The sequence below is a fragment of the Scyliorhinus canicula genome, chromosome 14 (genome assembly GCF_902713615.1).
Source record: "Scyliorhinus canicula chromosome 14, sScyCan1.1, whole genome shotgun sequence".
NCBI lineage: Eukaryota > Metazoa > Chordata > Chondrichthyes > Carcharhiniformes > Scyliorhinidae > Scyliorhinus > Scyliorhinus canicula.
Window position 1 is genome coordinate 160437632 of NC_052159.1, and position 14492 is coordinate 160452123.

At 45.5% G+C, this 14492-nt stretch overlaps 1 protein-coding gene across 2 annotated transcripts in view; it reads right to left on the bottom strand.

Moving 5' to 3' along the window:
- The window catches only part of tubgcp3 (tubulin, gamma complex associated protein 3), a 136075-nt gene that overhangs the window by 21400 nt on the left and 100183 nt on the right, over positions 1-14492 (bottom strand). For both annotated transcript variants that reach the window (XM_038818023.1, XM_038818024.1), the window contains 2 exons: positions 5560-5648; positions 2755-2886 (listed from right to left, as the gene is read on the bottom strand). In XM_038818023.1, coding sequence (XP_038673951.1) covers positions 2755-2886; positions 5560-5648 — 221 coding nt within the window. The remainder of the gene's footprint in view (positions 1-2754; positions 2887-5559; positions 5649-14492) is intronic.

Below are 14492 nucleotides of genomic sequence, written 5' to 3' on the forward strand. Positions count from 1 at the left end.
CACAGTGTACGGGTGGCAGCTTGAAGGCTTTCGCTGGGGCCCCACTTACCCCAGGGGAGTTTACAGAAAGTCCGGTGGTGGCAGCATCCTTACAAAATCTGGAGCCAATAGAGATGACGTTTTGGTTTGGGGAAACATGGCAGTGCTAGTCCCTATTATGGAAACCACCGATTCACCATAGCAGGATTAAATACAACATTTAAACAGTGGCATGATGGGGCATGAAACAGGTAAAATCGTTATGCTTAGAATGTAGGTTTGCAAACTTTGAAGAATTGAGGGAGAAACATAAAATGCAGAGGAAGAAGTTTAAATGTCTTCAATAACGGAATTTGGTGAAAAAGGAGTTGACCTTTTCCCCTCGACTACCAATTAACATCTTTCTTGATAAATTGTTCTTGCCAAATGAGTTGGGAGGTGGGAAAATTACTAACATTTATAGATGGCTGATGGGCATAAAGTTAACTTTTTTTTTTAAACAAAATTTTATTAAGGATTTTTCATTTTGTTTTTATAAATTTAGAGTACCCAATTAATTTTTTTAAATTAAGGGGCAATTTAGCGTTGCCAATCCACCAACCCTGCACATCTTTGGGTTGCGGGGGTGAAACCCAAGCAAACACGGGGAGAACATGTAAAGTCCACACGGAGCCAGAATCGAATCCGGGACTTTGGTGCCGTGAGGCAGCAGTGCTAACCACAGCGCCACCGTGCCGCCCTTATTTTTAACAATATCACCATATAAAAACAGATGTTACAAGTTACAACATAAAAGAAACACATCGGGAAAAAAAAAACACCCTCCCAAACATAAACTAAAAGCCTGCCGCACCCTCCCACACGCCCCCAAAAACCTGACGGTGACTAACTCTTTAAAATAGTAAATGAATGGCTGCATGTTAACCTTAAGAGAATCCTGAACTAGGATCCCCAAGTTCCTTTGAGCTTCAGATTTCCAAAGCCTTTCCCCATTTAGAAAATAGTCTATGCCTCTATTCTTCCTTCCAAAGTGCATAACCTGGCACTTTTCCACATTGTATTCCATCTGCCATTTCTTTGCCCACTCTTCCAGCCCGTCCAAGTGAACAAAGAACAAAGAAAATTACAGCACAGGAACAGGACCTTTGGCCCTCCCAGCCTGCACCGATCCACATCCTTTATCTAAACCTGTTGCCTATTTTCCAAGGATCTACTTTCCTCTGTTCCCCGCCCATTCATATATCTGTCCAGATGCATCTTAAATGATGCTATCGTGCCCGCCACTACCACCTCCGCTGGCAAAGCATTCCAGGCACCCACCACCCTCTGCGTAAAAAACTTTCCACGCACATCTCCCTTAAACCTTTCCCCTCTCACCTTGAAATCATGACCCCTTGTAATTGACACCCCCACTCTTGGAAAAAGCTTGTTGCTATCCACCCTGTCCATACCTCTCATAATTTTGCAGACCTCAATCAGGTCTCCCCTCAACCTCCGTCTTTCCAATGAAAACAATCCTAATCTACTCAACCTTTCTTCATAGCTAGCACCCTCCATACCAGGCAACATCCTGGTGAACCTCCTCTGCACCCTCTCTAAAGCATCCACATCCTTCTGGTAATGTGGCGACCAGAACTGCACGCAGTATTCCAAATGTGGCCTAACCAAAGTCCGATACAACTGTAACATGACCTGCTGACTCTTGTACTCAATACCCCGTCCGATGAAGGCAAGCATGCTGTATGCCTTCTTGACCACTCTATCAACCTGCGTTGCCACCTTCAGGGTACAATGGACCTGAACTCCCAGATCTCTCTGTACATCAATTTTTCCCAGGACTCTTCCATTAACCATATAGTCTGCTCTCGAGTTAGATCTTCCAAAATGCATCACCTCACATTTGCCTGGATTGAACTCCATCTGCCATTTCTCTGCCGAACTCTCCAATCTATATATATTTTGTTGTATTCTCTGACAGTCCGCCTCGCTATCTGCAACTCTACCAATCTTAGTATCATCTGCAAACTTGCTTATCAGACCACTTATACCTTCGTCCAGATCATTTATGTATATCACAAACAGCAGTGGTCCGAGCACGGATCCCTGTGGAACACCAGGTATCTGCTGCTCTTGTCCTTGGAGATGGTAGTGGTCGTGGGTTTGGAGGGTGCTGTCTGAGGAACATTGGTGAGTTACTGCAGTGCATCTTGTAGATGGTGCATACTGCTGTCATTGATCGTCAGTGGTGGAGGGATTGAATATTTGTGGAAGGGACAGGAACCAAGCGGGCTGCTTTGTCCTGTGAGGTGTCGAGTTTCTTTTGAGCGTTGTTGGAGCCTCACTCATCCAGGCAAGTGGAGAGTATTCCATCACACTATGGACTTGTTCCTTGTAGATGGTGGACAGATCGGCGTTCCTTCAGTGTCACTGGGTCAAAATCCTGGAATCCTTCCCCAACAGCACGGTCGGTGTACATGGACTGCAGCAGTTGAAGAAGATGGCCTGCCACCAACTTCTCAAAGGCAATTAGAATTTACAATGCAGAAGGAGGCCAAGTGGCCCATCGAGTCTGCACCAGCCCTTGGAAAGAGCACCCTCTTTAAGGATGGGCAATAAATGCAGGCTTTACCAGCTTTGCTCACATCCTATTAACAAATACGTCAAAAATATTAGATTAACCTTGAAGTCTCATTTATACAAAAATAAGAACTTCCAGAACCTTACTGTTCAGATTCAGATGCTTAAATCAACAAGGGCCAATCTCAAACCACTTACTTCAGATTTACTGTCCAACAAACACTGAGAGATTATTGTGTTGAGAAAAGCTTCGTGAGCAGCAGTGATGTGATCAAGATCCTGGGCTTGCTGCATCTTATTCCACAGTTCATCCCAGGAACATTCCAATACCTGAAAGGAACAGAGCTCACCTCAATTATCCTGCAATCACATCCCAACTACATCACTCAGATGTTAGAGTTCTCAGCTTACCAAGAGTGCCTGATTTCTCATCTCTATGCATTGCCTCTTTCCAAAACTGAGATCAAGTTTCCTTACAACTTGGGGCCCCTGTTGACAGTTCCCCACCCCCAGACACCCTGGAAGTCCTCCAACCCCACTTGCCATTAGTCTCACTAGTTCCTCTTTGAACAGCTTTCAGCCTCATTTTAGGTAAATTTTTTTGTTGAATACCCTCTGGCCTTTTACCTGCTGTTGTAACGTGTTGACCTCCTATTTGCAGTACAATGAGACTTGAGAGTTTAATTCTGACAGCAGAACTCAACACTGGAATCTGAATCCCCATACTCCAGAATTCGCACCCAAGTTCCACAATTGTGGAGTAAATTCAGAGGCGCAGTGGTCCCAATTCACACTTTTAAGTTTGTAAAATACCGAGCCGAAAGGCAGCATTCAAAGGCCACATTTTTTCTCAACCTGCTTCTTCCCTATCTGCAAAATAAAGCTCAATATCAGAGAAGAGTGGGAAGAAAATTAAAGGGTTCCTGGGATCATTAACAAAAGAAACAAACTCTTAACACAACTGGAAAAATGAACCACGTAAAAGTTATTTGATCATCTTGAAACATTGCGAACAGAGTACTTCTATGACATTCTATAGAACTGAGGTTCTGTAGAAGGGTCATTTCGATCAGAAACATTAACTGTTTCTCTCTCCACGACGCTGCCAGACTTGCTGAGTTTATCCAGCATTTTCGGTTTTGACCTCAATGTGTGTATTCTGAGCAATCATGTGCTGACTACAAGTGTGGAAACAGCTAGTTTCCTGTTCCCAAATCATCATTTCATCTTAGCCTGAGGTGCAATGCAATTAGCTAGCTACTTACAGATGATACTTTCACACCGAGTTTTAGATTAGGGAAGATTTCACAAGGAGCCAAGACAGAGACTCAAATATTATTTGCAAGGACTCAAAAAAAGAATATAGAAAGGGAGTTGGAACAAGGACAGAGAAAATGGATTATAATAAATATTTTCAACTGAAGTGCGAGCAAAGACAGGCCAAATAGTCACCTACAATTTCCTCTGACCTCACCAAAATGAGATGTCTGTGGAGCTTTAAGTGTGTGATTATGGCACTCGGGATGCATTTTAAAAAAAAAAAAAATTTCTTGGGATGTGGGCTTCGCTGCCTGGCCCAGCATTTTTTGCCCATTCCTAAATGCCCTAGAAGGGGCAGTTAAGAGTTAACCACATTGCAGTGCGAGTCTGGAATCACATGTAGGTCACACCGGGAAAGGGCGGCAGATTTCCTTCCCTATAGAGTGAACCAGATGGTTTTTACGACATTGATTTTGTGGTCATCATTAAGATTGTTAATTCCAGATAGTGTATTGCGTTTAAACTCCACCACCTGCCGTGGTGGGATTTGAACCGGGTCTCCAGATCATTATCCTGGGTCTCTGGATTACTAGTACAACGACAATATCAGTGGACCACCACCTCCCCATATGTCGAGAATGAAAACTCCTGTAAGTAGGTAGTTTGTCTTCTATTTCCATTCTCTGCATGAAAGTAGTGCAGGAAACCAAGGAATGAATGCCAGCAGACTGTGTACTGAGAACGAGTCCATAAGAACTGCTAAGTAAGAAGTAGGCAATTCAGCCCCTCGCTAGTCATTGTGATCATGGCTAATCTAATCTCAGCCTCATCTCCACCTTCCTGCCACTCCCCATAACCCATCATCCCACTGCTAATTGAAGATCTATCTATCTCCTCCTTAAACTTGCTGTGTTCTGGCATCCACTCCACTCTGGGATAGAGAATTCCACAAATTCATGACCTTGAGTGAAGCAATTCCTCCACATTTTTGTTCTAAATCTACTACCCCTTTGCCTAAAACTGTGGCCTCTTGTTCCAGATTGTCCAACAAGGGGAAACATCTGCTCAACATCTTCCTTGACAATCCCCTTTAACATCTTATATACCTCAATTAGATCTACTAATGGACTATCTGTGTACTGATAGTAATGAGGGAATTAATACACAATTCATCCAGCAGGACTTAATGGCACTGAGTATTGAGGGAGTGAGTGATACCAGACTATCTGGGTATACGAAGAGCAGCTTGTGCTTCACATTTATAAATGAGCTTTTCTTGAAGGCAGTAAATATCAATGCTCAGTGACTGCACTGAAGGGGGTGGGGAACAGTACTACAGCTGTTGTCAATGATGGAGTGACTGGGGCCCATTACAGCTGGTTTTATATAGGAAGGGAGTTGAATGGATTTTGTGCCGTTGGTGTCAGTAACACCCGTAAGGCAACAGCATCATAAGTGCTGATGATAAGATTACGGTGTGTGCAGGAGAAGAATGAATAATGGATGGTCATGGTCTTACATTACTCATTAATAAAAGATTACTTTTTGGATGTGGAGCAGTCAAAAACTTATAAAAAACAAACTTTTATGTAAAATGGCACATTAAATTTGACATGTTATTTGCAAAGTGGTGTAAACATAATTAGTTATTTAGGAAAACATTAAGAATACTGGCAATATATTTTAAGACAAACTTGACAAACAGTAACAAATTTACAGCTTTTGGATCCTTATTGGGCGTACCTCAAAGGTGATGTAATACTGCATTTGATGCACAAAGTGCACCATTTCCGATGCTAGGGTATGACATTGGTGGAATACCCCTGACAACTCTGAGGGAGAAAACAAAAAGGAATAAACTTAACAATAGTTGCAAGAACATTCAGACCATACGACATTGGGCTTAAGGGAAAGCAATCTGACACTTGATTGCGAATCAATTTTCTTTTTTAGAGGATCAATTTTTCATGAGGCAATGAAGCATCTGACAAGTAGTTACCATTAATTTCATGCATTAATTCTTAAATAGTTTGCACTGACAGAAGGTTTTCAAAAAGGCATGGGGTTAAATATAAACTAGAAAAGTGCTGTTAACTCATCAGCTAGAGTTACATGAGCTGACTAAACTCAAAACAGTTGCATCTTCAATCCAATCCAATGGCGTGCAATCTAGCTCCAAAATTCATATCAAATATCTGAAAGGCTGTCTCTCTGAGGGCAGCACGGTAGCATTGTGGATAGCACGATCGCTTCACAGCTCCAGGGTCCCAGGTTTGCTTCCGGCTTGGGTCACTGTCTGTGCGGAGTCTGCACATCCTCCCCGTGTGTGCGTGGGTTTCCTCCGGGTGCTCCGGTTTCCTCCCACAGTCCCAAGATGTGCAGGTTAGGTGGACTGGACATGATAAATTCCCCTTAATGTCCAAAATTGCCCTTAGTGTTGGGTGGGGTTACTGGGTTATGGGGATAGGGTGGAGGTGTTAACCTTGGGTAGGGTGCTCTTTCCAGGAGCCGGGGCAGACTCGATGGGCCGAATGGCCTCCTTCTGCACTGTAAATTCTATGAACATGTGTATTGAGTATTATACCTGCCAGTCTTACTGTCCGTAAATACGGACTTTTTATCTATTTGATAATCAATAATTAAGAGATATGGATAATACTCTCAGTCGTGCCATCGCCATCTACCCCAGACCAGGGTTACATCAGCATGTCGAGCCTATTGAACAATATCACAGCCGAACTGCATTATAACTCCACACACACTCAGTATCATTGGTGAATGAAAATTTTATCCATTGCAGATTTAAAATTAACTGATCTGGCATAATTTTATTTTTCTGGATGATAATTTCAAACTTCCATCTTTTCACAAAAGTGTATCCCAACGTCACTCTTGAAAGGTTTAGCTTTAATTCTGAATGTTATTTATAACATTTAGACAATAGCACCCACTCCTAGAGCCCCCCCCCCCCAACCAGCAGGAATAGAATCTCTCCCCACCCTCATTGTACCCCTTAATATAGGCATGGAGTCGTTTACGGCACAGGAGGCAATTTGGCTATTGGGTGAAAGCTGGCTTCCCACAGAGCAATCCAGTCAATTTATAAACAAAGTGGTCGACTCCTGTTCTTAATATGTATGTTTGTATGAAGTTCAAGGTCCCATATGCTTTACTACCATTCTCTCATTATGTGCCGCCACCTTGAAAGATGGATGCATACCCGAGCACACTCTGCTCCTGCACATTCTTTAGAACTGCGTCAGTAAGTCTATATTATCCTTATTCCTTTTACCAGCGCAAAGTTCAATGCTTGTACCAATGTGTTGTGAACTGTTTTAATAATCAGAATATCCACCCATCCTCCCCATACATTGATACTGAGGGGAGGGTACCCTGTTTCTCCAACACAAAATTAGTGTTTGCACCTTTTGGCCGTGTATATTTTTTTTACTGTTTTAATAAAAAGATATAAGAGTTATGTTCTTAAATTCAAACCTTGTTAGTTGATTAACAAGGAGCTGCCTGAAGTGGCAGTTATCTGTCAATCAGCTGAAAATAGTTGCCCTCAATCGGTGTTAATTACCGTAGTAGGAAGCTGAGCGATCTAGTGAGCCATCAGAGGCTCTATACAAGCAGAGATATTAAAACTGCACACAGAAAACGGTGTGTGGACATGAGACTACCCCTGGGGGAAGACATAGATTGAGTAGGAATTTGGGGCTCCTTTTTCTACTGTTGTTCAGCCTCCAATGATTGCAGTGCAACTTTCTATTACTTAATTTGTGCAAATTACTAACGAATTGACTAATTGAAAAACAAGATTGGACAGAAATGGCAGGGCTGGTGTTGTACTGTGACTGCAGCATGAGAATCTGCGGAATGCACTGCAATCTCAGACAGCCAGATCTGCAGCTTCGGCAACTTTGGCTCAGAGTTGCTGAGCTGGAATCTGAGTTGCAGACATTGCAGGGCATCAGAGAGGGGCAGAGTTACCTGGACACTTTGTTCCAGGGGACAAAACGTCAGGGACAGGAGGGTGTGACTATGAGTCAGGCAGTAAGGGGAACCATCGTGTAGTGATGAAGAAACTCCAACCCAACATGGGTTGGGGAAACACGGTGGCATGCTGAATATGAAACAGCTGCCTTACAGTGCCAGAGGCCTGGGTTCAATTCTGACCTTGGGTGACTGTGTGGAATTTACGCATTCTTCCCATGCCTGTGTGTGTTTCCCCCGGGCACTCAAGCTACCTCCCACAATATAACGGTGACCATGAAACCATTGTAGATTGTTAGAAAAAAAAACATCTGGTTCACTAATGTCCTTTTGTAAGGGGCCATCTTGTTGATTCACTTAGTTCCTATTTCTTTTATGGTGTCTTTATTGCTTTTGGTCCATGGATCATTAATGTAGACACACCTTTAAGTTGAGCAGAGGAATTAAGGAACTCAAAAGTGCTAAATATTTCACTGTGTTATAAGGTTTTGTATTTTGGGCAGAAGAACAGATTTTATGGCACCCAAGAGAGTGGAGGGATTTGATTCGATTGTTTGGCTGGTGGGCAATGGATTCACCAGGGACAATATTTTGCCCAGCAAACAACAGCGACTGGTTCCTGTCGGGTGGACTAACTGGAAGACGTCCATCTGAAACAAAGACTCTTATCCTTTTTCATTGACCATTGTTTTACACCCCTCTGTGTTTGTCTGTGTGTGTTTGTGTAGAGAGGGAGGGGGGTTACAGATTGGGTAGTAGTTAACTAATTATATTTTTTGTATATCAATAAAAAGTTAAATGTGTTTAAATTTACCAACTTGGTTACTGTAGTTATTGGGCAGCGGAAGACCTTGGGTATTTTAAAATAGAAGCTAATTTCAACTGTGTTGTGATTCCGGTTCAAGTATGGCTGGAACTGGCTGCGCACTGACCTAGTGTCATAACAGTTTAGGGAAGGAAATCTACTGCCTATATCCGGTCTGGCCTCCATGAGACTCCAGACCCACAGCAATGTAGTTGAGTCTTCTAAACTGCCCTCTGAAATGACCTGAAAGCCACTCAATCCAAGGGCAATTAAGGATGGGCAATAAAAGCTCTATGTGAATGCAGAGAATTCAAAACAAAACTGATGGTGCAAATAGAAATAAATAAATCAGATCTTATAGCCACTACAGAGGCATGGGATCTGAATATTGAAATGTGTCAGGAAAACAAAGGTAGTTTTAAGAGATTTATATTTGTATTGGTAAATGTTGGATATAAGCTTTAAGTAGGTTTAATTTAGTTTTTCTGTGTAGGGGGGGGGGGGTAAACCTTTGGTTAGATTCAGGCCAGAGAAGTGTTTGTATGTGGGGTGGGGGGTTGGTTTCAATTCAAACTGTGCTTGGAGAGGTTACAGTGTGAAAAGTAAATGAAACCTCTGGAGAAATAGAAGCCATTGCTTAGCAACTGAGAGCACCTTTAGGGTAGGAAGGCTTTTAGAGTTTAGTTTTAACTGAATTCATTGCCAGTTGGAGATAGGTAGTGAGAGAGAAGGCAGTTCTCACAACTCTGCTAGAAGCAGTTGGTTTAGAAGGCTAGAAGGGTAATATCTCTCAGCTTTGCTGAGAAAACCCATACCATGGGTGTAATGGTTAAGAAAACAAGTGCAGAGCTCTCAAGATCAAGTAGTTAAGGCATTTAGTTTCCAAGAAGTCTGAAATTAATGGAACAGAAGAATTAGAAACCAGAACAGATTACTGTTTGAAATCAGAGTTAAAAAGGCATTAGATTGTGAGAGGCCAGAAAGATATCTGCAGTAGAGCTGAGGTTTGAGATAAATTACATGCGTCTTGTGAGGCTTGTGGAGTTTTTTTGTGGAGGGCGGTTTGCCAGTTTTGAGGAACTGTCGCTAAAGTTTCAACTCTCTGGGGTGAACTAGTTCAGATACTTCCAGATTTGTAACTTGTTGCGAAAGACATTTCCCTCATTTCCTTTGTCACCACTGTCCTCCCTGTTGAGGAGGATTCTGTCTTTAGCCAGGTCTGGTGGAGGGAGTATTTTGGTATCTATGGCCAGATCTTGTCAACAGTCAGCTGACGGCAAAACGGGAGTGGGAATTGGGAGCTATTTTGGACGAGGTGGTGTAGAGTGAGGTACCTGGTTCACTGTCAGGGAGTCGATTGAGGGTTCTACCAGAGATAAATAGCTAGTCTCGGTCAGTTGTTGCGGAGGGTTTAGTTTACAGTTGGGAGGGTTATCTATATTGTTGGTTGTGTTTCTTTTATATTGTAACTTGTAACATCTGTTTTATATGGTTATTTTGTTAAAATGAAAAATCTTTGGGCGGCATGTGGCGCAATGGGACTACGGCACGGAGGACCCGGGTTTGAATCCCGGCTCTGGGTCACTGTCTGTGTAGAGTTTGCACATTCTACCAGTGTCTGCGTGTGTTCCACCCGCACAACCCAAAGATGTGCAGGTTAGGTGGATTGGCCACGCTACAATTGGCCCTTAATTGGAAAAAAATATATAATTGGGTACTCTAAATTTTTTTAAAAATGAAAAATCTTTAATAAATCTCCTCTCAGTCTACTTCTCGCCAAGGGGAACAGTCCCAACCTCTCCAATGCATCCCCATAATTGCAGTTTCTCATCCATGGAACCATTCTTGCAAAGCTCTTCTGGACTCTCGCCAATGCGTTCACATCTTTCCTATAGCATGGCACCCAGAACAGTGCACAATATTGCAGCTAGGATATAATTAATGTCTTGTACAAGTTCAGCATAACCTCCTTGCTCTTGTGCCCTTATTAATCAATCTCAGAATACCGTCTGCTTTATTAACTGGTCTTGCCACCTGTCCTGACACTTTCAGTGGTTTATGCACACATAACATAGAATTCCAACAGCACGAGACCATTCGGCCCTTCGAGTTTGCACCAACCCTCTGAAAGAGCCCCTAACCTAGGCCCACTCCCCTGCCCTGCCCCTGTAACCCCACCAAACCTACACATCTTTGAACTGTGGGAGGAAATCGGAGCACCCAGAGGAATCCCACGCAGATACAGGGAGAATGTGTCATCTCCACACAGACAGTGACCCAAACCGGGAATCGAACCTGGGACCCTGGCGCTGTGAAGTAAGTGCTAACCACAACTTTAAGTGCCTCAAAAGGTGGCGGAGGCAGAATGTTTAATAATCGCGATCCTGATTAATAAGCAAGTAGTGTTCGAGGCGGGAAGAATAGTTATGGATGTGGGAGGCCGGTATGCGCTAAATTGGGATGATGTGGACTTTATAAAGTGGATGCTGGGGAAGATACCGGTCCTAGATTCACGTAAATTGGTCATGGGAGGGGATTTTAACACAGTTATTGACCCTGGCTTAGACCGGTCGAGCCCAAAGACGGGCAGGGTGCCAGCAATGGCAAAGGAGCTAAAGGGATTCTTGGAGCAGATGGGGGGGTGGACCCATGGAGATTTGGACAGCCAAGAGTGACGGAGTTTTCCTTCTGCTCGCACGTGCATAAATTGTACTCCCGGATTGATTTCTTTATTTTGAACAGGGCTCCACTGATGGGGGTGGAGGACTCAGGGTATTCGGCGATCACAATCTCAGATCATGCCCTACACTGGGTTGACCTATAGGTTAGCAAGGAGAGTAGCACCTGCACTGGAGGCTGGATGTGGGACTTTTAGCTGCCGAAGACGTGTGCGGGTGGCTGAGGAAATGTATTCAGAACTACCTGGAAGTTAACGACACGGGTGAAGTTTCGGCAGCGGTGGTCTGGAAGGCATTGAAGACGGTGGTTAGAGGGGAGCTGATCTCAATACGGACCCACTGGGAGAAGGTAGACAGAGCAGAGATGGACCGACTGATAAGAGAGATATTGCAGGTCTACAGGAGGGATGCGGAGACCCCAGAGGCACGGCTTTTAAAGGAACAGCGGAGGCTACAGGCGGAGTTTGGCTTGTTAACTACAGGGAGGGCGGTAGAACAGCTGAGGAAGGCGAGGGGGGTGATCTATGAGCATGGGGAGAAGGCCAGCAGAATGCTTGCACAGCAGCTCAGAAAGAGGGAGGTTGCCAGGGAGAAAGGGAAAGTAAAGGACGGGGACAGGAGCCTGGTCGGAGATTCAGCAGGGGTGAATAAGGCGTTCAAGGAGTATTACAGTAGGTTGCATGGGTCAGAACCCCCAGCAGGGCCGGAGGAGAGGAGGCACATCTTAGGGGGGCAAATTTCCCCAAGGTGGACGGGGGGTTGGAGAAGGGATGGGGGCCCTGATCGGGTTGGAAGAGATAGCGGAGGGTCTGAAGGCCATGCAGTCGGGTAAGGCCCCAGGGCCGGACGGGTACCTAGTGGAGTTCTATAAAACGTTCTCTGGGATATTGGTGCCGCTGTTGATGAGGCCATTCAATGAGGCACGGGAGCGTGGGGTGCTTCACCTGACAATATCACAGGCCATGATCTCATTGATCTTGAAGAGGGACAAGGACCCGGAGCTGTGTGGGTCATATAGGCCGATATCCCTATTAAATGTGGATGCCAAACTGCGGGCCAAAATCTTGTCCTCCAGTTATTGGGGAGGACCAAACGGGGTTTGTTAAGGGAAAGCAGTTGGTGGCCAATGTAAGAAGGTTGTTAAATGTGATAATGTTGCCCTCAGAAGGTAGAGAGGGGGAGGTAGTAATCACAATGGATGCAGAGAAGCCTTTTGTTCGGGTAGAATGGTAATATCCGTGGGAGGTACGGAGACGGTTCGGATTTAGGCAGGGCTTTATTGACTGGGTCAGGTTGTTGTATCAGGCTCCTGTTGCGAGCGTACGGACGAATAGGACAACGGCGGACTATTTTAGGCTGCATCGGGCGACGAGACAGGGATGCCACCTCTCCCCCTGTTGTTCGCGTTAGCCATAGAGCCACTGGCAATTGCGCTGAGAGCCTCTGGTCCGCGGGGAGAGTTTGGGAATTCGGCCGGTTTTTGGGGTATAAACTAAATATGGGGAAAAGTGAGATGCTTGCCGTCCACGCAAGGGGGTAGGAGAGGCGATTGGGGGAGCTGCCGTTTAGAGTGGTAGGGGGAAGCTTTCGCTACCTAGGCATCCAGGTGGCGCGGGAATGGGAACGGCTGTACAAGCTTACCCTGGCCCGTCTGGGGGACCAAATGAAGGACGATTTTCGGAGATGGGACGCGCTTCTGTTGTCATTAACTGGGAGGGTGCAGACAATGAAAATGACAGTCCGCCCGAGATTCCTGTTTGGTGTTTCAATGTCTCCCCATCTTTATTCCGCGGCCCTTTTTTAAACGGGTCAATAAGGTAATCACTGGCTTTGTATGGGCAGGCAGGACCCCGCAAGCGAAGGGGGGGGGGGGGGGGGGGGGGGGGGGCAGGCTGGCGCTGCCAAACTTCAGTAATTATTGGGCAGCGAACATAGCCATGATCAGGAAGTGGGTGGAGGGTCGGTATGGGAGCGTGTGGAGGCGGCCTCATGCAAGGGCACCAGCTTGGGGGCGCCTTTGCCGTTCTCGCCAGCACGGTACTCCACCAGCCCTGTGGTGGTGGCGGCCCCGAGGGTCTGGGGTCAATGGAGGAGACATGTGGGAGCAGAGGGAGCAACGGTGTGGTCTCCAATCTGTAATAAATCACCGGTTTGCCCCGGGAAGGATGGATAGAGGGTTTCGGAGATGGCAGAGAGCAGGGATTGAGAGAATGGGGGATATGTTTATAGAGGGGAGCTTTCCAAGTATGAGGGCACTGGAAGAGAAATTTGGATTGGCGAGGGGAAACAAATTTAGATACCTGCAGGTGCAGGACTTCCTACGCAGGCAGGTATCAACCTTCCTGCTCCTACCACCAAGGGGGATACAGGACAGGGTAGTTTCAAGAGTGTGGGTGGGAGAAGGGAGGGTCTCTGACATTTACAAGGAACTTATGGGGTCGGAGGAGACACAGACTGAGGAGCTGAAGCGCAAGTGGGAGAGGAGCTGGGAGGAGAGATAGAGGATGGTCTATGGGCTGACGTGTTGAGTAGAGTCAACGCATCCACAACATGTGCCAGGCTCAGCCTGATACAATTCAAGGTCATTCACCGGGCTCACATGACAGTGGCCCGGATGAGCAGGTTCTTTGGGGTGGAAGACAGGTGTGCGAGCTGCGCGGGAGGACCAGCAAACCACGTCCATATGTTCTGGACATGCCCGAAGCTTTGGGGATTCTGGCAGGGGTTTGCGGATGTGATGTCCAACGTATTGAAAACAAAGGTGGCGCCGAGTTCAGAGGTCGCGATTTTGGGGGTGTCGGAAGATCCGGGATTCCAGGAGGAGAAAGAGGCAGACGTTCTGGCCTTTGCCTCCCTGGTAGCCCGGAGACGGATATTATTAGCTTGGAGGGACTCAAAACCCCCGAAGTCGGAGACCTGGCTATTGGACATGGCTAGCTTTCTCTGTCTGAAGAATATCAAGTTTGCTTTGAGAGGGTCAATGTTTGGGTTCGCCCGGAGGTGGCAGCTGTTCGTCGACTTCTTTGCAGAAAATTAACCGTCAGCAAAAGGGAGGGGGGGCTGGGGTTGGCTTAGTTTAGAGTAGGGGGTTAGTAAAGGTGGGACCTGTAAGGGAGGAAGACTGCTTTTGCACTATGTTTATAAATTCATGTACATTGTTTATTTTGTTGTTGTTGTAAAACCATAATACCTCAATA